The sequence below is a fragment of the Rhinolophus sinicus genome, chromosome 18 (genome assembly GCF_057876585.1).
Source record: "Rhinolophus sinicus isolate RSI-liver-muscle chromosome 18, RSI-T2T, whole genome shotgun sequence".
Taxonomy (NCBI): domain Eukaryota; kingdom Metazoa; phylum Chordata; class Mammalia; order Chiroptera; family Rhinolophidae; genus Rhinolophus; species Rhinolophus sinicus.
The window spans coordinates 109983400-110005226 of NC_142518.1; the positions used below are offsets into that span (position 1 = coordinate 109983400).

At 49.1% G+C, this 21827-nt stretch overlaps 1 protein-coding gene across 1 annotated transcript; it reads left to right on the top strand.

The window, feature by feature from the left end:
* The first annotated feature begins 972 nt into the window (after window positions 1-972).
* On the top strand, window positions 973-21117 carry GABRQ (gamma-aminobutyric acid type A receptor subunit theta). Its single transcript, XM_019711253.3, has 9 exons — window positions 973-1375; window positions 3368-3456; window positions 8656-8723; window positions 10026-10246; window positions 11951-12033; window positions 12504-12641; window positions 13216-13368; window positions 14672-14922; window positions 15690-21117. Exons 1-9 carry the CDS (start codon window positions 1227-1229, stop codon window positions 16542-16544), a joined length of 2007 nt encoding a protein of 668 aa, XP_019566812.1. The 5' UTR covers window positions 973-1226; the 3' UTR covers window positions 16545-21117.
* The last annotated feature ends 710 nt before the right edge of the window (window positions 21118-21827 follow it).

Sequence of the window (21827 nt, forward strand, 5' to 3'; positions counted from 1 at the left end):
GTAGTCAAAATTCTAGACTTTTTCACATGATGGGCTAGCATGCAGGAGAATTGGAGTAGCCGTAACTCCCTTGAACATCTGAAACACTGGCCTTTGACTTCTTTCCCCTTTCATGGTGTCAGCCATGGACCCTCATGTCAACTCTGCATGCCCTGGCTGTGGGACAGAGTGACAACTCAGGGTGATCCCAGTTGTTGAATCCTTCCAGTTCCCAGAGCTTTGTCCCAGGAACCCAAATTTGGAGCCAAGAGCACTCAAGAAAGTCTTGGGCTCCTGGAGCCCAATTTTCATCCTAATGGAGGGGCACTCTTGCTATGGCCAGAGCTGTCATAAAACCGACTGGTGATCCCGATCCACTCCACCCAGAGTCAAGGCACGTGGGCTTACTGGAGAGCCAAGGGTTTGGCGATGAGCATCAGTTAGATACCTCCTGATCCCCAAATGTGTCCAGCTCTTTAATTACACAGATTCAGCCAGGGCAGTCAAATCACCCCATTCCCTTCACCCCACACACACACACTCTCTCTCTCTCTCTCTCTCTCTCTCTCTCTCTCTCTCTCTCTCTCTCTCTCTCTCTCTCACACACACACACACACACACACACACACACACACACACACACACGCTTTTCCAAATGAAACGCACATTTTACATATATGCGGAGAGGAAAAGCGGGACCAAACTGGTGCCCCTAGCCGCGGATCGGTGCCCAGCCCTCCAGCAGCTGGCTGCCCTCCCTCTCCCCGTCCCCTTCCTCCTCCCCTGGCCGGGCCCCACCCCTGTCTGTCTGAGGCTGGCCAGGGGACGCCTGCAAAGCCCTGAAGGGGCGGGGGGCCGGGTGGCGCGCAGGCTGCGGGGCGGAGGCAAGAGTACGCGCCTTTTTGTGTGCTCCTGGCACCTGCCGGATTGGTTCGGCCGGTGCTGCCGTCGGAGTGGGCGGAGCCAGCCGAACGACCCGCTCAGTGCCCAGTCGCAGCCAGGAGCGGCCGCAGACGGAGCGCACCATCGCAGCTGCCGGGCGCGTCCCAGGGCGCTGAGTCGGGCACAGCTGCCGGGGCTGCTCATCCCACGCTCCCTGCTCCCCTTAGCCTGTCTACTGTTCTCCTTGGAGGCGACTCCTAGCGACCCCGGAGCTCCCCCTCGCCCTGCACTGCCCCTACTCCGTCCCTTTCCCCGCCGGCGGCTGGCCGTTTCTCGTGCCCTCCGGCCCGCAGAGCGCCTCGGTCATGGGCATCCGAGGGATGCTGCGAGCCGCCGTGCTCCTGCTACTCATCAGGACGTGGCTCTCGGAGGGCAACGACGCCAGTCCCATCCCGAAATTCCACTTCGAGGTCTCGTCTCCCGTGCCCGAAGTCGTCCAGAACGTCTTCAACTGGTAAGCGGGCGCCGCCAGGCTGGGCAGGGCGAGGACAGAGGCGAGCGGGCGGCCTCAGGCCTCTTGGACGGAGCGGGCTCGGGGAGACTTGGCCCCGGGCTCGCCGAGCCCTGCTGCTCGGGCCCTACCTGCTGGTACTTGGAGGGGAGTGGGGTAGCAGTGAGGGGTGACTGGTTGGAAGAGCGCTGTGCTAAAGCCCACCTGTTACTGTGGCGCCTGAGAGCTCTGCGGGTGCCCAAAGTGCAGCCAGGGGTGTGGGGGAGAGAATGCCCTCAACCCAGGGTTTGCCATCCATCCCCAGCGATTTGGACCCTGGGCAGCTTCTCCCAGTCACGTCTTTGACACCTGTGGGATTGGGGTGGGGGTGGTACAGGGTGATGAGCAAGTCTCAAAACATAGACAGTAGAGACACCTGTTTGAGTCCGCATTTTAGTCTGTTCCCTGAGGCGCGCGCGTGTGTGTTCGTGCGTGTGCGTGTTGAGCGGTGAGGACCTTTTCCGATGCCATAGATAGAATTATTGAACTAAATCGGAGCCCAGACAGTGCGATCCGTGTCTGTATAACCGTATAACCGGGTGGCCTGAGATAGGTGCGCTTTTGTCTGTGAAAACATTTGAAGATTCAGGTTTTCTTCTGGTTGGTATCAAGTTTCTTCGGGTCTGCATATAACAGAAGAGATGTTAAACAGTCAGCCTTTACATGTAGAGCACACAGAAATGTGTAGTTGTGGTGGCCAGGGAACCTGAGCGCTGGCATATGGGTAATATGTGGTCCTAAACAGGTGGGAGTGTATTGCTTTAATTCGGGAATAATTTATGTGCACACTTTGGAATGATGCAAAATGAAATTTTGTCATTAAAGATGATTGGAAATAATTTTTTAAATGGCAAACCAGAAATGAATACGTATTCAGAAAAGGGGGAGTAGTTGGGCAAGGTTCCAGCAGACAGCTCTGCAATGGCCTCAACCCCAACCCAGCATACCAGACTGCGCTAGTGAACACACACACACACACACACTACAGATTTACAGGGGCTGTCTTCCCCTAGTCATTGTGTCAAAGATTCTAAGAGTAATAGTGATCCCCAGGGGCTGTTCTAATTCACAAGTCCCTCTTGGGGAAAAGAGACCCACTGAAGAGCTAGGTGAATTGGGTGAGCACATTAGAGACTTCTGGAAAGGCCATCTATGCCGAGCTGAGCTGGATCTACTTATATGTGCCCATCCAAGACACGTCTAGGCTAGAAGCACATACTTAGCCAGAGGGATGCCTGCTCTCAGAATATGTCCCTTTGAGGACTGCCCTGAACCCCAAGAATCTGAAATGGTTCGGTTGGGTGAGGATCATAAATCTCTGCTGCATGCGCCATGCTCTCTCTCTGTGTCCTATGCCACATGCCAAGTCTTAAAACAGAGGTGTACAAAAAGAAGGTTTACATAGACGTGACAACTAAATGCCCAGCCCTAGACCAGGTAGGGGAAATGTGACTGAGCTGGAGAATGTAGACTGGATGGCTCAGCTCAGACGGGCCCTGAAGGAAGAAGACTGGCCTTTCCTAGGGCAATCAGGTGCCCTTGGAAGGATTCCCACCAACCCAGAAAGCTGCATCCAAGTGGTGCCCCTTAGGGGGTTGAAGTAATGCATATATGTGAGGGCTGACACCTGCCCACTCCCTCCCCTCTCCACTTCCCCTACTGGCTCCCTTGTTCCCCACCCTCAATCCTGCCTGGTAACCAGGATCCAGTCATTGTGCCCTACCCTCTGGATACAAGCTAAGGAGGGGGAGGGGAAATAGGAGTCTGCGTCACTGCTGCGCTTCTGGCTGACTCACTGTGGGGAGGGAGAGGAGCACGGAGAGACCTCCACATGTATGACTGTACATGTCTGCGTGTGTGCAGAAGGGAAGGCCCTGGCAATTGACACCTGGTGCGCTCTTTGTTTTTGTTCTCTGAGAAGCAATGTGGCACTTACTAATGACTTCTCTGTTTTAGCAAAAATTGTGCAAATGGAGCTGTGGTTCACAAGATTTTGGACAGGGTGCTGTCGCGATATGATGCCCGTCTGAGACCAAATTTTGGAGGTAAGACACGTCCAGACACTAGAAGCCTGTGTATAGGTGGAATAGAGCTGAGATACAATAAGCCAGCCCCATCCAGTAGGCTGACCAGTGGCACTCCCCCGGCTCCACACTTCCACCTCTCCCCTTGGGAGACCTGCAGCGAGCACTCCCAGCCCCCCAACATGCAGGCCTTTAACTCTACCCCTGGAATTTTCCCCATTTCTCTACCTTCTTATGCAGGATGTGTTCTGGCCCCTCCACACTCCTTTACAATGTCACAGAGCGAACCAACAGCTCGCTTCCTGGTGTGGCTAGAAAGGTGCTAACCACAGAAATGGGTATGCCAGACAAAACGCGTGCCATGCTTCTCGGGCTAGAATTTTTCTGCTTCATCTATAGTCACGGTGTTTTACTTGACCACACATTCTGTGCACCCTGGACACTAGCCCTATGCAGCTAGTTCAAAACTAAGGGCGATGTCTTTTCAGTCTTGTTTATTTCACCCACTCCCCCACCAGCTCCCAGGCACTTCTGCCTCTGCCCCCATCCCTAGACCTTCAGCTCCCACCGAGTTCATTTCATTCAATACATTACAGGTAGTGTGATCTTTATAAATCCAGCCTGATCACCTCAGGAACTTTTGATGGTTTTATTTCACTGCCAAATAAAATCCAAATTCCTTAGCCTAGCACTCAGATCTTAACCACAAAGAAACTGAAGCACAAACCTCCCGGAAGCCAATACATAAGTTTCTCCCTATATTGCTGCCTAGCCTCCCGCCCCTTAGAAGGGATAACTGGCCTGATCACAGGGATTTAAGGGACAGGCATCCTACCCTGACCTCACAGAACAGGACACCCAGGAAACCTAGACGAAGGACAGACAAACGGAAGGTGCATTAGAGGTTAGTCACATTTCTGCTCAAAGGAACAGAGAAGGAACTAAAACAAACAAACAAACAGCAGAGTGGTTAACCCAGAGAAAGCCCTCCACTTCCTCCAGGTGGTAGAATTAGCCCCACTCTAAAGGGTTAATCGGTGCTAATGGTTCACATTTGTACATATGAATAGAGGTCTTCGGAATGCATAATGCCTCCAGGAATACATAATGCCTCCACGGAAAGGGCACAAAGCTATGCTGCGGACTTGCCCAGGTGGTAGACCAGTGGGGGGTGCTGTGATTGGCTTGGGGAGTCGCCCTGAAAACCAAGTTTGTCGCCCGGACTAAGCTTTGCTACTGTTGCTCCTTCTGAGTGTGAGGGCAGATGGCGCATCTCCAGGATCCAAGGTGAGTATGCACCGAGATGGGAAGCAGAAATGGAGAGGGTGGAAGACAGGCTCTTTCAATATGGGAATTCAGGTGTTAGGGCACAGCCAGCACCCCATTGCATGACACCGGTTTTGGATCAGTTGCACCAAGCACCAGTGGGTGTCAAGGGAGTAGCTACTACATTTTCTCCTTTCCTCGTTCTCTTGTTTCTTAGCAAAGGCTGACCAACAGCCATTTAAGTACACCAAGCACATTCTCTCCACTGTTTCAAGATGCCATCTCTGCAGGCGCCCAGGACTAGGGGCGGGGGGCGAGCAGGGGCAAGGACCAACCTTTGGGGATTGTCAGGTGTCACTGGTTCACAATATCTCCAAGGCACCTCACCACCATCCTTTGAGGTAATTCAGATTTGTTTACACCTGATGCCTAGCCTCTTGGTTACACTAAGCATTATGGGCATGCAGACCTGGTGCTTATGAAAAAAGATGGGTCCTTGATTTCCACATTCACTCACATTCACATACTCCCACAGGAACATGTTTGCACACAAACAGGCTTGTGCATGCACTCACACATGAACATGTTCACACACAAAACACATCCACAGAGATGAAGGTGGGAGAATGAGGACACTGCAGGCTCTAAGTCTGAGGCTGTTGTATTGTGGAGGGAAAGCAATCAGTGGGATAGCTGGGCCAGGGGGTTCAGGGTTGGGGGAGCCCAGGACTCCCAGGAAGGCCTCCCACTAGACACACAGTCAGATTCCCCTCTGTGTCTGAGGTGAAGTAGATTTTCAAGGCTACACACACACACACACACACACACCCCATGAAGAGGGATGTACCTAACAGTGGTCAGGTTCAAAGGGGAGCCTTATTCCTTGAGAAGAGGGGGAGGAGGAGGAAGAGCCAGGGAAAGTTAACAAAACTGCTTCTTTCTGGGCAAGAGAAGTGGACTCCACAGTGTTGCAAAAGGCAGGTCCCTGAGGACTTCCTGTAGCCCAGGACCTGGCATGACATAGGTGTGGAGTGAAGGAATGGCTGGGCCATCCTCATCATTCCTTTCTTTATTTGTCTTCTTCTGCTATTCTAATGGATTCTAGGGAGGAAGAGGAGTTGGTGCAACAAAGTTTCCCAGCGAGAGAGAAGTGGCTACCCTCTCTCAGTATTCCTGCCTTTCTGAGCCCATCAGGAGGGACAGTGAAGGGTTATGGGGCTGAGGCCATCACCCCAGTGACAGCATTTAGGGATCTTATCTGGAAGATTCTTGCTCCTCTTTTAGGGATGTAGGATACCTTAGCTAAGCCCTCATACTGACCACTGCTAGCACATAAAGTGTCCCCTCTAGGTGGATAAATTAGAAAAAGGTACCAGGGCCTCTTCCTCCAGGCTACATCCCTGAGCCAGGACTCGTGGCTTGGTGACTACATTTCAGCTCCCACTTGCCCTTTCAACTGGGAACCTATGGACAGAACTACACTCTGGTCCTTTAGTGTTTGGGGCCCCAGGATTCTGCTGTAAGGGACAGGTTGCCTCAGTGGCATGGCGTGCTCTAGGACAAGAAGTCTAACAGTGCAGTGAGGTGGTGGGGGAATGGCTGGCTGGCCTCTCCGGGGCTTGTTGCCTGCCTAACACAGCTTCCATCCTCCAAAGGCATGTGGGGAGCCTGAAAGACTGTAATAAAGAACTACATTTCTAGAAACTCCTGTCACTACATAGCACTTTGCTGGGGATCATTCACAATAGCCCTGAATGTTGGAGTCTGGGCTATACCTTCACACAGAGGTCCATTTACTTCTCAGCTGCTATTCATACACTGATTCCCAATAGCACTTTGCTTTTTGAAGCACTGGGATGGGAATAACACATTTTCCGCTTTGCAGCTCAGCTTCTGGGCAATCAGCCTTCAGTGAAGCCAGTAGGCTGAATTGCAAGCGTCATGCGTGTTTCCATAGCAGCGGTGTGATGTAATACACATAGAATAAAGGCTTAACTGTGGGGATGGCTGGAGGCAGCTTTGAGCCAATGAGGCAACAATAAAAACTTATTTTTCCACAGCACCTTATAGTTTACTACATATTTTCACATCCCTGCTCACATATGAGGGGGCAGCGCTACCACCTAGGCCTGAAAAAGAAAGCCAGGAGGCAGGAACACACACACACACATTCAATCACACACACATATTAATACACAAACACTTTTCATTCATGTACTAACTCACATGAACACACTCACGAATTCACTCCCATACATATACACACCGCCATATACTCACTTGCACATGCTCACACATTTATACACACAAACCTGCTCACACATCACATATACACATGCACATGTCCACACATCCACTCACACACAAACATGCTCACATATACACAAATTCACTTATGCACCTGCTTGCACATTCACACACATGAACATATGAATTCACTCAAACACGAGCATGTTCATGCACACAAACACGTCCACGTATTTGCCAATTCACACAAACACACTCACCCATGAACGTGGTCGCTCATTAACACATAGACACCTGCACGCACAAACACACTCACACATTAACATGCTTACACGTTCACTCATAGCTGCACAGTGACACACAGTCACATATTCATACAATGAACATGCTCACTCATACAGAGGCAGTCACACACTCATAAGTTCACTTACATTCCCATTCACTCACACAAATACACACGGACACATTCCATCATGCCTGCTCACACACAGACGCATGTAAACATGCTTAGACACATGAACACACAGACACATTGAGTCGGCACTCCAACCTACTTACATACACGCATAAACACAACAGCCTTGCACGCACAAACGTGACCGTGTACTCACTCACGCATGGACATGCTGACAAGTGCACTAACACAGGAACAGGCTCCCACAGACCACCTTCGTGTGCATTCCCACACAGTACATTCAAACGCACGCATATGCTCACACATGCATTCACCCAGAAATGCGCTCAGACATTCACTGGCTCATCAACACACTCAGATACCTCCGCTCACACATCCACAGGAACACCCGTGCACTCATCCGTATGGACATGCTCACACATTCACTCCTTCAGAAACATTGAAATATTTAATATTTAAACATACATGCACGTAAATATCTTCACATCCCTTCACATGTACGTGGCCACACATTCACGCACATACAAACATGCTCTCATACATGAAAACACAAATTCACTCACACATGAATGCATTCATACATTCACTTCCACACACCAACATGCCTACTTGCTTGCATGTGCTTTCATGTATTCACATGCAATGTATGCAAGCACACAACATGTTCACACATTCACTGACATGTGAATACACATACTCATATACACAGACATGCTCACATAGACACACCTTCCCACACAACATGCCTACATACACGTCCAAGCACACACATTTGCTCCCACAAAACACACTCAAGCACACAATCATACTCAGGCATTCTCTCACACACACATGCTCACACACACTAATGTGCACAGCTCACGTTTATTCCCACAAAGACATTCACTCACACATGGGCACACTCATATGCGCTCACACAAATATGCTCATACACACCACAAATCTTAGCTCTTTTGGGGGGGCTCATTGCTCCTCAGTTTCTATCAGGGAAACATTTATAAGAAGAGTGATTCATCATCTTATTTTCTCTTGATTTTGCCCCAACTCCTTCCTTTCAGTGTATCACGGGCTAGGCACTGCTCTAAGTACTTGGCCTGCATTAGCGATGAGATCAGGGCTCTAATGATCCCATTTTACCCGTGAGGCAACTAAGACTCAGAGAGGTTAGGTAACTTATTCAAGGTCACACAGCTAGTTCAAAATGAGGTTCAGACCCAGGCAGTCTGGCTCCTGAGTCCACACTCGTCCTCTTTATCCTACTCTGCATGTAATAGTGTCTTCCTGTATTGTAGGTGCCCCTGTGCCAGTGGGAGTATCTATGTATATCTCCAGTATTGAAAAGATCTCAGAAACGACTATGGTAAGTGTGTCGGCTCCAGCCATGAAGCTGAGGGCAAGGTACATGGGACAAGGTCATAAGCCCACTCCAGTTGTTCTGACCTGCAACAGAACCCACATGGGTGAACACAGTAGGTTTTGGAAACCACAGCCACCTGGAATAAAAAATAAAGAAATCCAGATGGATTCTGAACCTAAAAGTGAAAGGCTTATGAAGTTTTTTAAACATAATAAGATAGTGTCTTTGCACCTTTATGGTAGCTAAGGCCTTCTTTAAAAAGAAACAGAAAACACAAACCATGAAAATAAATACTGGTAACCAACTATGTGAAAATTCTGTGTAGCCAAAACTTCTGGAACTTCTGTTTTGCAAAACAAACAAAACCAGTGTAACAAGTGCAAAAGGATAAGTCAAAGTGAACTAAGATATTGAAAATATACATAATTCCTGTGAATTAATAAGACTATTTAACAACCCATAAAAATGATCAGAAAATTTGAACAGGAACTTCACTGTTGTGAAGAAAACCAAGTAGCAGATAAACGTGTGAAAAGATGCTTGACTGGATTATTAATCGGTAAAATGCAAAATAAGACCACGATGGGAACCGATTACATACCCACCACATCGGCAAAAATCCAAAGTCAGACAATGCCAGTGTTGGCAAGGCAGGGGCATTGGAAATTCTCATCTGCTCTTGGCAGGGGTGTAAAGCGGAACATTTGCATCATAGTTTTTATTTCATCGTGATTTTGGTATTTATGGTGTATCCACACAATAATATGCATAATATATCCATATGCAGGAAGATTATCCAATATGCAAGCAAAGCAAGTGAACAAATTTTAATTACACACATCAACCCGAAAGAATATCACAAATACAATGTTGAGTGAAGGAAGAAAATTATGAATACATACAGTGTGATGCCATTCGGAAAAAAAAAAATCTTAAAATAGGTCCAACTAAGCAATGTGTTTCCTAGAAATACATACACAGGCAATAAAACTCTAACAAAAAGTAAGGGCATTATCATTTAAATCTAAGACAAAGCTTACTGCAGGGAAGTGTGGGAAACAGGTTCTGGAAGGGACACTTTGAAGTTTGAAAGTTACTGATAGTTCTATTTCTTAACCTGGATTTTAATTACACAAGGTTCATTTCATTGTTCTTAACATTTAACATTCTTACATATGTTTCATTACTCATCTATGTTTATAATGTATTTTGCACACCTGCATACACACACGCACTCTCTGAGGACAGAGAGTTGTCCAGCTGGACAATGTCGCTTATATTTGGGATTTGTCTTGCTCTCCCCAGGACTACACAATCACGATGTTTTTTCATCAGACCTGGAAAGATCCACGTTTAGCATACTATGAGACCAACCTGAACCTGACTCTGGACTATCGCATGCTTGAGAAGTTGTGGGTCCCCGACTGCTACTTTCTAAATAGCAAGGATGGTTTCGTGCATGATGTGACCGTGGAAAATCGCATGTTTCAGCTTCAGCCAGATGGAACGGTGCGATATGGCATCCGGTGAGTTTCCCAGGGGCTAGAGGCTGTCCTGGCAGGCTTCCTTCTTCCCACCGAGTATCCGAGGAACGCACTCTAACGGACACATAGAGGATCCCATTGCTTTTCAGATTTGTCTTCATTGCCCCATCACTCACCCCACCCAGTTTCCCACAGCCATCCTTGGCTGTCCTATCCCCATACCTTGGCTTCTGCTTCTGTCTGGAATGGCCCTTTCCATGAGTCTAAACCTTGGCCATCTTTCAATCCCTAAAGCAGATGCTCTCTTTGTCAAGAAATTCTCCTTGATTCTCTCAACTGGAAGGTCTCTCCCTCCGCCTTACCATTGTATACACGTTGTCATTTCTCTTTGGGTCTTTTTTCTTCCATTCAGTGAGGGAGGGAGACATAAATGCTGAAGCCCATGCAGTGAGGGAGGGGGACCGATCTCTGCCATTGGTCATTTGCATCATATAGGGGCCCAGGGGTGTGCAGTATGCGTCTGTCATCTGTGGCTCTGGACGCACAGAATATGTGCATGCTGGAACTCCTCACTGCTCTATTTACAACAGCAGACGCCACCAAGGCTTGCTTTGCAGCATCACCTCTTACTACAAACCGCCCCTTAAGACCAGTGCAAGATATAAATTTCGCTCATGAAATTTATCTAAGAGGTAGCTGCCAGGGTTCAGTGCGATCTCAGGGTCTCTCTCTCTCTCTAGGGTGGTCCTGCTCTGTCCCTTGTTTTCTTCTTTCTCCATCCACTTTCCCAGGGACCAAGGCACTGGGCTCAGAGAACAACAAAGCTTGCAGGGAACAGGAGCCTGGTCACACTTGTTTCATTTAAGGGGGCGTCAGCTGATGAGTGCTGCATGGAGGATTCATAGGAGGGAGAACAACACACACACACACACACACACACACACACACACACACACACACACACCCTACCCACTGTGCAGATGGAAATCACTTCAAGGGTTGAAAGGGACCAGGCTAGAGTTAGTAGCTGGGAAGGACAGGATAAGGGGTGGGGCAGAGCCTCCCAGCTGAGGCTGCAGAGAGCTTTTGGAGTTATCCTCTTGACCTTTGGTCACTTCTCCCACTTCCCCAGCTTCTCCAAGACCTCTCCTCAGATTCCTCTCACAGAACCAACACATGGCAGCTTGACGCCCCTGCCCAACACTCCGTTGCCCACCTCAGAGGTGTTAATCCCTCCTATCTATTTATACCCACAGGCATTTTGCTAGGTGTCAGTACCCTCATAGGCAGGTACACAGAGATGAGAGTGCTGTGGGGTGGAAGCAGCTCCCATGGCCAAAGGTGGGCCTGGACCACTGCTCACATCCATACCTGAGCACCCCTTTCTGTCTCTGCTTTCAGTTTCCTCAAGAGCCCTTCCTGTTCTGACACCCTGAGGTTTCCTGACATGGCACGTGTGTTATTTGTTTAAGTCCTGCCAGATCTCTTGGTTTCTTTGTCACATACAATTTCCCTTTCTCCTCCCTACACAACTGCTATTCAGTTTTCCTCTGGGAAGGAAAGAAGGGAAGAAAGAAGAGAGTGAGGGTGAGAAGGAGGGCCCAGCTGTAGTAAGGCAGTATGGGAAGGTATTGGATGGGTCACTCCTTGGGGTACCTCCCCCTCCCCAGCCCTGCAGTGTTCTCAGGAATGGTTGTTTGCCTGGGCTTGACTCATTTTTTCCTTTCTTTTGCTTTTCCTTTGTAGACTCACCACCACAGCAGCTTGTTCTATGAATCTGGACAGTTTCCCTATGGACAAGCAGACTTGCAAGCTGGAGGTGGAGAGCTGTACGTCTGTCTCCCATGACCCCTTCTTCCCTGCCCTGGGTTGTAGCCATCAGAAAACCAAAGGCAGACTTGACAGTGAGAGGGATGGCATATCTCCCCTACTCCCTCCCTCCCCCTTTCTCTCTCCCCTTGATAGACAGACAGACAGACAGATAGATACATGGCATCTGGGAGAAGATGGCCTTGAGGTGTAAATAGTCCCACAGGACTATTTTACCTTGCTCTGGGAAATTGTGCACAAGGTCGTGGTGGGAACATATCTCTTTGCTGTGCTTTCCTTCCTGGCTAAGGAACTCCAAACTGAGAGTTCTCTTTCCAAGTGCCCCCATGCTCAGGCTCAGCAAAACACAAAGGAACCCCCAAAAGTGCAGGTTCTAAGCATCGTTTGGATCCCACAGACTGCCCTGGTGTGAAATCTGCCAATGCCTGATTTCTGAGACTGACTGCCGCGGTTTCTCTCCATCTCCCAGATGGCTACACGGTTGATGACATCGTGTTATACTGGGAAGGCAACGGGAGTGCCATCCAGGGCACTGACAAGCTGCGCATCCCTCAGTTCAGCTTCCTGGGAAAGACGTTGACTAGCAAACAGGTGCCTTTGTACACAGGTAGGTTTGCCCCCTTCTTTGTCTCCTGTCTGTTGTCTCTTGTACCCTGGTAAACTCCTGAGAACCTCTGCCTTGGACCTCTACACACTCTGTGTTGCCTCCTTTCGCATTTCCTTCTGGTTCTGGAACCTTCCAAAACCCCTTTCAGAAGTCCCAATGGCTTACTCTGCAAATAAGGATATGGGTGTGGGAGCACTTGGCCAGGTTTAACGCTCATCAGGTGTAAAAGATTCATGCTCTTGTTGAGGAAAAAAAAAGCCTCTCGGGGCCAGCCCCTCACCCTCCATCTGTTTACAGCTTTGAAATATCTCATGTTCCTCACATTTCAAAACTTCACTTGACATGGGGCAAGGAAGGAAGGAAGGAGGAAGAGCAGACTTGCTGTGCCCTATGAGCCTACTGACACATGCCATTGTCCCTGGTCTTCAGGCAGCAAATGGGGTCAGGTCTGCAGACTGTCCAGGCTGAACCATTAGATGCTGAACTGTCCGTCCGTTTCCCCTCCTCCATCCTGAACTTCACCCTGAAAATCCCCTAGCCCTGCCACCCTGATACCAGTATGTCTCCTTGCCAGGTTCCTATGAGCGCCTGATCCTGAAGTTCCTGGTCCAGAGGGAAATTATCAGCTACCTTGTGCAGGTCTATTGGCCTACTGTCCTCACCACTTCCACCTCTTGGATATCATTTTGGATGAACCATGAATTCTCTGTTGCGAGGGTGACAGTCGGTAGGTCCTTCCCCAACCCTCCCCCATCCCACAGAGGGACTTGGGTCATCTTCCTCAGAAAAAAAGTTAAGAGTAAAGGAAGAGTACTGGGAGGAGTGTGTGACTACACAGGCAAGCAAACAAAATGGAGCCTTCTCGACAAGCATTTGTATAGGCATTCAGCCAATCCCTAGCAGACAGACCTGTTGGAGACAGGTGTGAAAAAAAATCAGGGATGGGATCTTTGTATGTTAGGCCCAAAGTACCAGAATTTATTCTTTTCTGGATATGTAAATGAATGGAGAAGTCATACGTATAGATCAGAAATGCAATACAACAAACATTGATTAAATAACATCTCAGAATACCCTACTAGGCAGCAGAGGACTTCAGAGGAGCTGCCCTCGCTGAATATCTAGTGTAATGCTGAGACAGATGCCATTGGAGTCCGGAAAAGGAAGTGACCCAGGTCTTGTTAGCTAGCATCACACCAAGCAAGTGTTGCACGAACTGGGTTTTGAAGACTTGTAGGAGGCAGAGTCACAAGACTTGGCATTCCCTAAAAGAGGAAATAGCTTGATGGAAGGCACAAGGGCCCTAGAGGGGGAGGAGGGAGCTAAATCACAGGGTGCTTGAAGTAGGAGCTGGGGAAGTGGGGAAAGTAGCAGAAAGTAGCTGGGATGACTTGGGAAGACCTTAAAAGTTCCACTTTAAGCAGTTGGAACTTCATGTCTAAGCAATGGGAGTATCACAGGTTTTTGAGCAGTACCAAGGAGGGGCCTAAGAAAACAGCTCCTACGTTCATTTGGCCTCACCCTGAAGAATGCAGTGTATCTCGGATCCAGGTCTGGTTTCTCCTTCACCGTCTTTGGGGCAGACTCCTCAGCCTCCTTTAGGAGCATGTGCTACACTAACCCTTTATATTTGTGTAATATTTTAGGGCTCACAAAACCTTCCTAGAGACATGACTTCATTTAGTATTGAGGTACTAAAGGAAAGCCGACGGAGTAGAAGGCAAAGGGGAAAGAGCCGTTATAGGGCAAAATGGGGCTGGAGATCTAAATCACTGCGAAACCCTCGCTGGAGATTTTGGACTTGATCCTAAGTGCGATAGGAAGTCGCTGAACCATTGAAGCACAGGCTGGGTGTACAGATGGGGGAGGAGGAACAAAGAGAGCAGAGACCCCAGTCCTAGAAAGCTGAAGGCCTTTTGCTGAGGGCTCTCCCCACCACAGAGATGGCTCCCTTCCTGTAGGATGTGGGCCCAGTGGCTTGTCAAGAACTGCAGCTACCTGAGGAGGCTAACCTTGTGCCATGTTTGTAGGTCTGACTTCAATGCTCATCCTGAACACCATCAACTCACATCTGCAGGAAAAACTCCCCCATCTTTCCTGTATCAAGGCCATTGACATCTATATGGTTGTATGCTTCTTCTTCGTGTTCCTGTCCTTGCTGGAATATGTCTGCATCAACTATCTTTTCTACAACCGAAGAGGATCCCAGCGCCTTTACAGGCAACGCAGGAGAGCCCGAAGAATCATGGCCCGCTATCGTTACCGGGAATTGGTGCACCAGGTTTGTCTTTTTGACTGACAGTCAGCTTTCCCTCAGTACCCCTTCGCCCTAAGCATGGCCCTTGACGCTTTCACATTTTTTAGTGGTTCCTTTAACACACACACACACACACACACACACACACACACACACCCCAGATAATAAAGAAGTAAACTTTATCATCACTCCCCTATAGGTTGTTGTTGTCCAAGGTCACAAGGCTAGTAAGTGGCAGAGCTAGATTTTCCCCAGACCTTTGGCTTTCAAATCCAGTCCACTTAGCATGCTTCCAAGGGCAGGCGATGGAGCCAGGGGGAAAGGGAGCATAGGAAGGCTAAACAGAAGAGACAGACACCAGAGAGTCTGGCCTACGCCTCATTCCTTTGCTCTTCCAACTCCCAAAGCCATGCTGAGGCTTTTCATGGTGGTGGTACATTCATGGCCAGCAACCCCTCCCTCCTTCACAGGGAGCCCAAACCCACCTGCCTGAGGAGGCGTTGCCTCTGTCTGCCACACAGCACTCCAGAGGGAGCAGCTGCCCCAGGGACACACAGGCTTGGCGGCCACCAGGGACTTCCCTTACATGCTAACAGCCTCTCGGTCCCATTCCTTAGTCCCTTGCCCACCAGAGACCCCAGGAAGAGGTGATTCTGTTAGTGAAAGAGACCAACAAGCACATTACAAGTGCCGATGAGGAAGGCCCCCTCCGTCCTCCCTCCCTGAAAGTGCTTCTTCATGTAGGGTTTGAGTCTGTTGATTTCATGAGTCTATCCACTGTCTCCTCAAAGATTGACCGGGTTAACATCGAACATGATGGTGGCTCTCCTCCCTCCAGACCAGCACGGGCCCGCCTGGCGAGCTCAGAAAGCCTCGGGTCTTTGACCACTGTCTCAAAGCAGGCCCCACTGGCCACCTCAGAAAGCCTCAGCTCACTGTCTACCCTCTCGGACCAGTCCTGCCTGCCCAGTGAAGAAGGCCTCAATGACCTCTCGTCCACCTCGCGGAATATCGTGCACAACTATGACATTAACTTTAATGATTTCGATACTGATGACAGCGTTACTACTGCTGAAATCCACCATAGTGCCGAGGACCAGGGCTGTGCTGAGACCCGTGACCCAGAAGACACTGAAGAGACTGCCAGCGTGAATGACAGCCATGACCATGGCCCCAGAGGGAGGCATCTGTTCGTCCGTGGCCAGAGGTACGTGCAAGAAGCAAGCTGTGTCCCTCCAAGCCTCGATGAGTTCTTTAGAGTTCCTAAGAACCAAGTTCAGCGCAACCACCCTGCGCTGGAGGAGCAAGTCCAGCGCGATGTTGACACTCCCTGCAGCCATGATGATGACGATGACACTATCTGCAGCCGGGATGACGATGACACTACCTGCAGCTGTGATGGTGACAACGACACTATCTGCAGCAATGATGGTGACAGTTTCGTGGGCTTCGATCAAGACAAGGACAGCGACTCAGAATCTGACGACAGTTGTCCCCCGAGCCCTGGGTACTCCTGTGGTAAAAGGTTTTCCCAGAAGCTCTTTGACCCTGACTACGTCCCTAAGATTGACAAGTGGTCCCGGGTCCTCTTCCCTCTGGCCTTTGTGGTGTTCAACATCGTTTACTGGGTGTACCATACCAATTAGTCCCGTATTGCCCCAGAGTAGCAGGCACGCTGTGCTGTGCTCCTTTCACAGTTTCTTTTGTTTTCATTTTGACTTCTTTTCTTTGTTCATGTTAGTTTTGGGTCTTTGGGCAGTCGAATCAGTTCTACCCTTTTCTTTGGAAACTCCAGGTGGGGAGTAGTTGGAAAGGATGTGTTCTGGCTCGAAGGAAAAGGACTGAGGAGGAGTTGGAGGTAAATAGCTCATTGATTTTCCTTTTCTGCTAGAAGACAACACCTTTTCAAAAAACTTCTCACAGCTAATAAGCACAGAAAAGCCCCTGGAAATGTTGAAAGGATCTAGAGGAACCAGGATGAGGGACAAAGGAAGGAGCCGAGCCCTGCACACAAGCATTTCTGGGGAGTTTTCTGTCCCCCTGAGGTGTTGAATTTTCCTTTTCATTGCTTTTTTTTTCCTCCTAGGGATTATGGTCCTTGCCCACCTGCAAGGTCGGACTTGGAAGTGCAGGGGACTGACCCTAGGGAACTTGAGGAATTTTGAAAGTGCCTTTTCCCCCACTATTTGTTCTATTGTATTTTGAGTGTGGTATTGTGGCCCACTCAAGGGTTGGGCATGGAATGTAGGTGGATGGTTAGGGGTGCTGAGTGAGACGTCAGGGCAAGTGAGAGAGCAGGTTTCCAACAGGAGCTTGCAGGGGTGGGGGTGAATGATGTCGGGTTGGAGATTACCGAAGTTGAGCTGGCATTTTTGGAGGGATTGGAACTTCTCTTGTACATATTTCTGCTTCACAATGCTTGACCATAGGGACTCAATACATCTGTCTGGGTCAGATGCTGAGTTGACCAGTAGTCACAGAGCAAGCACTTGGTGAACGAAGACTACCATCTGATTTAGAATAGCAGATGAACAACTGTTGTAAATCTGTATACTAATCCTTTCTATTTGTCTAGTGCATAGCGTCAACTAGGTCACCGACCCATCACATCGTCAAACCCTCACAGGAGCTCTGTGAACCATGGAAGGCAAAGCACATTGTCCCCGTTGTTCTGAGGGGAAAACAATGGAGCTTGAGGACATGCAGCCAGTGAGTAGTAGAGCCACCCCCACTTGCTCTTCCTTCTTCTTGTCCTCTTAACTCTGTCAACTGAGACGCTCGCCTTTCACCTCTCCCTGTTATAAAACGGGGTGCTCCATCAGGTTCTGCTTATCTGCCAGGCACCAGACCTCATTCTAAAGCACCAGGAGCATGTCTGCAAATGGAGGCCGGTGAGTGACCAGTGTGAACCGAACAGATGCAACATGGGCACTGCCCAGCCAGTGAGGCTCTGAGGGGAAGTAGAAAGGAGCTTGTGCTCCAACTTGCCAAGCAGTTCCACGTCACTGATGGAGGCCATGGGACAACAAGACTTGCCAAGCACTCAGCCTATATGCCTCCACCCTCCCTAGGCAGCCTCCCCTACAGCCCCTCAGCCACCTACCCTTTAACGGTGTTTCCACATGTGTGTTTCTGCGTATACTTGGGTGTGTGTGTTCATCAAGGTAGTTCTCTGTGCACATACAACTATTTGAGAAGCTGGATGTTTATTGGTGTAAATCTATATTGGTGTGTATAAGTGTACATGTAACAACGTGTGGATGCATATATGTATGTGTGCACCCCTTGTGACTTATGTGTGTGCACACATAGGTGTAATTCTGTATATGCGTATAACTGCATACCTATGTTTATTTCCCTGATTTGAATGGACGTGAAAGGAAATACACCTGAAAGCATATGTATTCCCTGTTGGTGGCTCTTGTAGAACCACCAGAATACCCTTGACCTGTTCCCACATAAGGGGGCCCCCATTTGGCCAGCTTGATTAACTGACTGTTTCTTTCCAATTCCTGTTTCAGGGAGAAGCATCTCCCGGTCCCCATCCACTCCTCTTTTCCTCTCTCCACCCATCTACTGGATAAAAGACACACTGAAAAGTGAATGTAGTCCTAGAGTGCTAGGAAGTGATAATTTAGTGCCTTGAAGTAGGAAGTTCTCAATTGTGGGATAGGCTGGGACCGCAGAGCATTTTGCTTTGTCCTGGAAGGACATGTTTGGGATGCCTTGAAGATGCATTGAGAACAGAAACGTAATACAGAGAGCTAAAGAACTAGAGACATGGTTGTATGTAGCCTTTATAATTCATCCCTTCATTCCAGTCACCTTGTAAGCCTGGCCTTGGAGGCAGCCCCAAGCAGGTGGGTGATGGGAGGAAATGGCCCAGGGAATCGGCTGCTAGCAGCTGGATGCAGTGAACCAAAGGTGCCTGGGAGGTGGCTGCAGGCATGGACTGTGGTGGTGGGCCCGATCGGGGCAGGGGCAACTTAGTAGCCATCCTGGGATGGCTGTTGGCTGAACTTCAGCCTTGGAGCTGGAACTCCCTCTTTCCACCTCCTCCAGGGAAAGAGATAGTCAGAGGGGTAAGAGGGCTGGTGAAGAAGAGAAGTGCAAAGGAGCCCTCGGGACTGACTGCCTGGACCAGCCCAGCTTGCCATCTCTCCTCTTCTTTTCTATACACGTAGTATATAAATATAGCCTTCTACACATACACACCCACGGAGACCTTCACAGTCACACATACATGGATACACATTGGGCTCTCACTCTCAGCAGTATATACGTTCACAAGCACAACCACATGCATTTATTCTCGTATTTGCACACACATGCACACACAAATTTGTAAGACAGGTACAAACAAGAAAGTTGCCTCTGGAATGTCTAAGATTGCCTCTTTCTAGGTGGACACCCTTTCACAGAGAGATCCAGATTGGGGGGAGAGAAATAACCCCACATCTAAAGCTCCCTTCAGGGCTATGGAAAGGCTTCAACATTGGTTGGTTGGTTTGGATTGGGGTTTCCAGGACCCTGGAGAGCCTTTGAGCCCCGTGGGAGGCAATCAGTTCATTTGGGGTGAGGTCATACAGACAGACTGGAGCAGTGAGGAAGCGCAAAGAGGCCAATTGTAAATATATCTATAGATCCATGTAGCTAGAAATAACATTATACCTTAAAAAGGTATAATTGCCCTATTGTGCTGCAATGAGAGCAGTTGAACTCGACTGCGACTCACTATGTGAGGTTGTGTCAAGGTGAGGTGGAGGTTTGGCAATGACACCTTTTCAGAAACTTGAACCTTCTGAGTTTGCCATGGACTTGGTCATGTGAGTCTGAAAATTGCCAGATCTCCCCTTGTCATGTCCTATGTGTGTTTTGTAATCAGCATCATCATTGAGCGCCATCCTCAGCTGTCCCCAGCCTTGCAGGCACACCTTCCTAAAACTGGCTGCCTACATCCCCTCCCACTCCTCACCTCACACCAAGTCACTCTGGAAGTACAGAGCATCTAACAGGGCACTTCTGGGGTTCAGGCCATGGAGCCTTTCTCAGCCCCAGCCAATCAGAGAATGCTTGTGATAAATAACTTGGAGCTTGGGCAATGGGAAGGAGCCTGCCAAGTCTGGGATGGAGCCACCCCCACTTGACTCCTCTACACACCTTCCCTTTCTTTTCCTCACATGGGCTATCATATTAACTTTTCCCCTTGAATCCCCTCTCTGTCACCACCATGGGAAAGACATCCTGTGTCTCTCCAAAGTGTCGTTTTGTTGTGAGGATGTCACACGTTTCCTACCAAGTTCTTGCCCATTCCATCTGCCACTGCGGGGTGCCTTTGCAGAGATAACAGACAATCTGCTGGGTCTTACCAGAGCTTTTCAAATGTATTCTTACAGTACATGTCATCTTGTTAATAGCAAGGCTGCAAAGTCTGCATATTTAGAGATGTGTTGCTGAGACTGTGGCCATTCCTTATTCTGTACATAAAAAAGCTAACCCTCTGAGCTATTAACTAATGAATGCATTTGCTAAGCTATCCACCTGCATGGTTCCCTACTGTGGTGCTGAGTATCAAAGGAAATCGTGACTTGTCCTACCAAGTGCGGTTGTGTTTGTTGTATAGTGTCCTGTGATCAATATGAAATCTCTATTACTAGTGTTGGGTTTTTGGGGCAGGGAGGGGGAGGGTGTTACAGTGTCTCCCTCATATACTTCAATTATGAAATAGCCCCAGTTGGTCAGGGTCATCTCTGTTGACTCAACATCTTGCCAGACTGGCTGTGTTCCCGGGGTCAGCAGTCATCAGCACAACTGAAGGTGCCGAGGTGTATTGCCACTAGCCGCCGTGCCAGGGAATTTTTCAGAAGGCAGCCAAGGCAGATGAAAGACGGTAAAACCACACACACATGGCAGGTCTTCAGGAGTGGTGCTGGGCCCAGACAGTGGAAACCAAGAAAGGAAACGGACCAAGACCCACGTGCCCTGGATGGCCAGACCCGTGAAAGGACAGAGCAACAGAGACCCCGCCCCCCCAAGACACCTGGTGCCCTCTTTGTTCTTATTAAATGTACATTTTTGAATGAAAAAGACCTTGAGCAGTTCTGACTTCAAAAAAGGATAACATGAAGAAACAAAACGACGCTTCTGAAAAGTATGCTGAAATAAAGGTTTGTAAATAGGCCAGAGGAGAAAATAAATGTATATGTAATGGCAAATATGCGTACGGGTCATGGTGGTTTCTCTGTTGATGGGAGGGAGCTTTATCTGGGCCCAGGAAGCCTCTGGCTTCCACTGCTCACCTTTGCCCTCCCCCAGCACTGTGCATTATCCTCCTAGTACCCGGGGACATTTGAATCCGCGGTTTTCAAATGGAAGGGAAATAGTAACATCACAGTTGAAATTAGTTTACACTTTTGCACAAGCCATTCTAATCATTTGAAACAAAAGTTTTAAAACATGGCAAGCCATTGTGGCGCCAAAGTACAATATGAACTCTTATTTCCATTTGGGGGGGAGGTCTTCATAAAGAACATTTTTTAAAATCTCCTTTGCCAATGTGGACACGCAGAATAGAGGGCAAGAAAGCCCTGTGCGGGTGGGAAGAGGGCATCATGCTCGGCTTTTCAAAAGTTTGCAGAGTCACATTAAAACGTCCCAGGGTCCTTGCTGCAGCCCACATTTGTCAGAGCACCTTCCTCCAAGCACTTAGATGAAAACTCTGGAGTTGTAACAGGAATCCTAACCTCATGGCTCCTCTGTGGCCCCTTTTGTGCCCAAAGCAGGCTGGGAGAGAGCTGTGCATTCACACCCTGCAGAGGCTGCTTTGCCCATGAGGCGGCGGGGGGGGGGGGGGGGGGGGGGGGGGGGGGGGGGGGGGAGGCTGGTGTTGTCACAAGTTTATGCAGAAGGAGGAAATGCAGTCGGGAGGG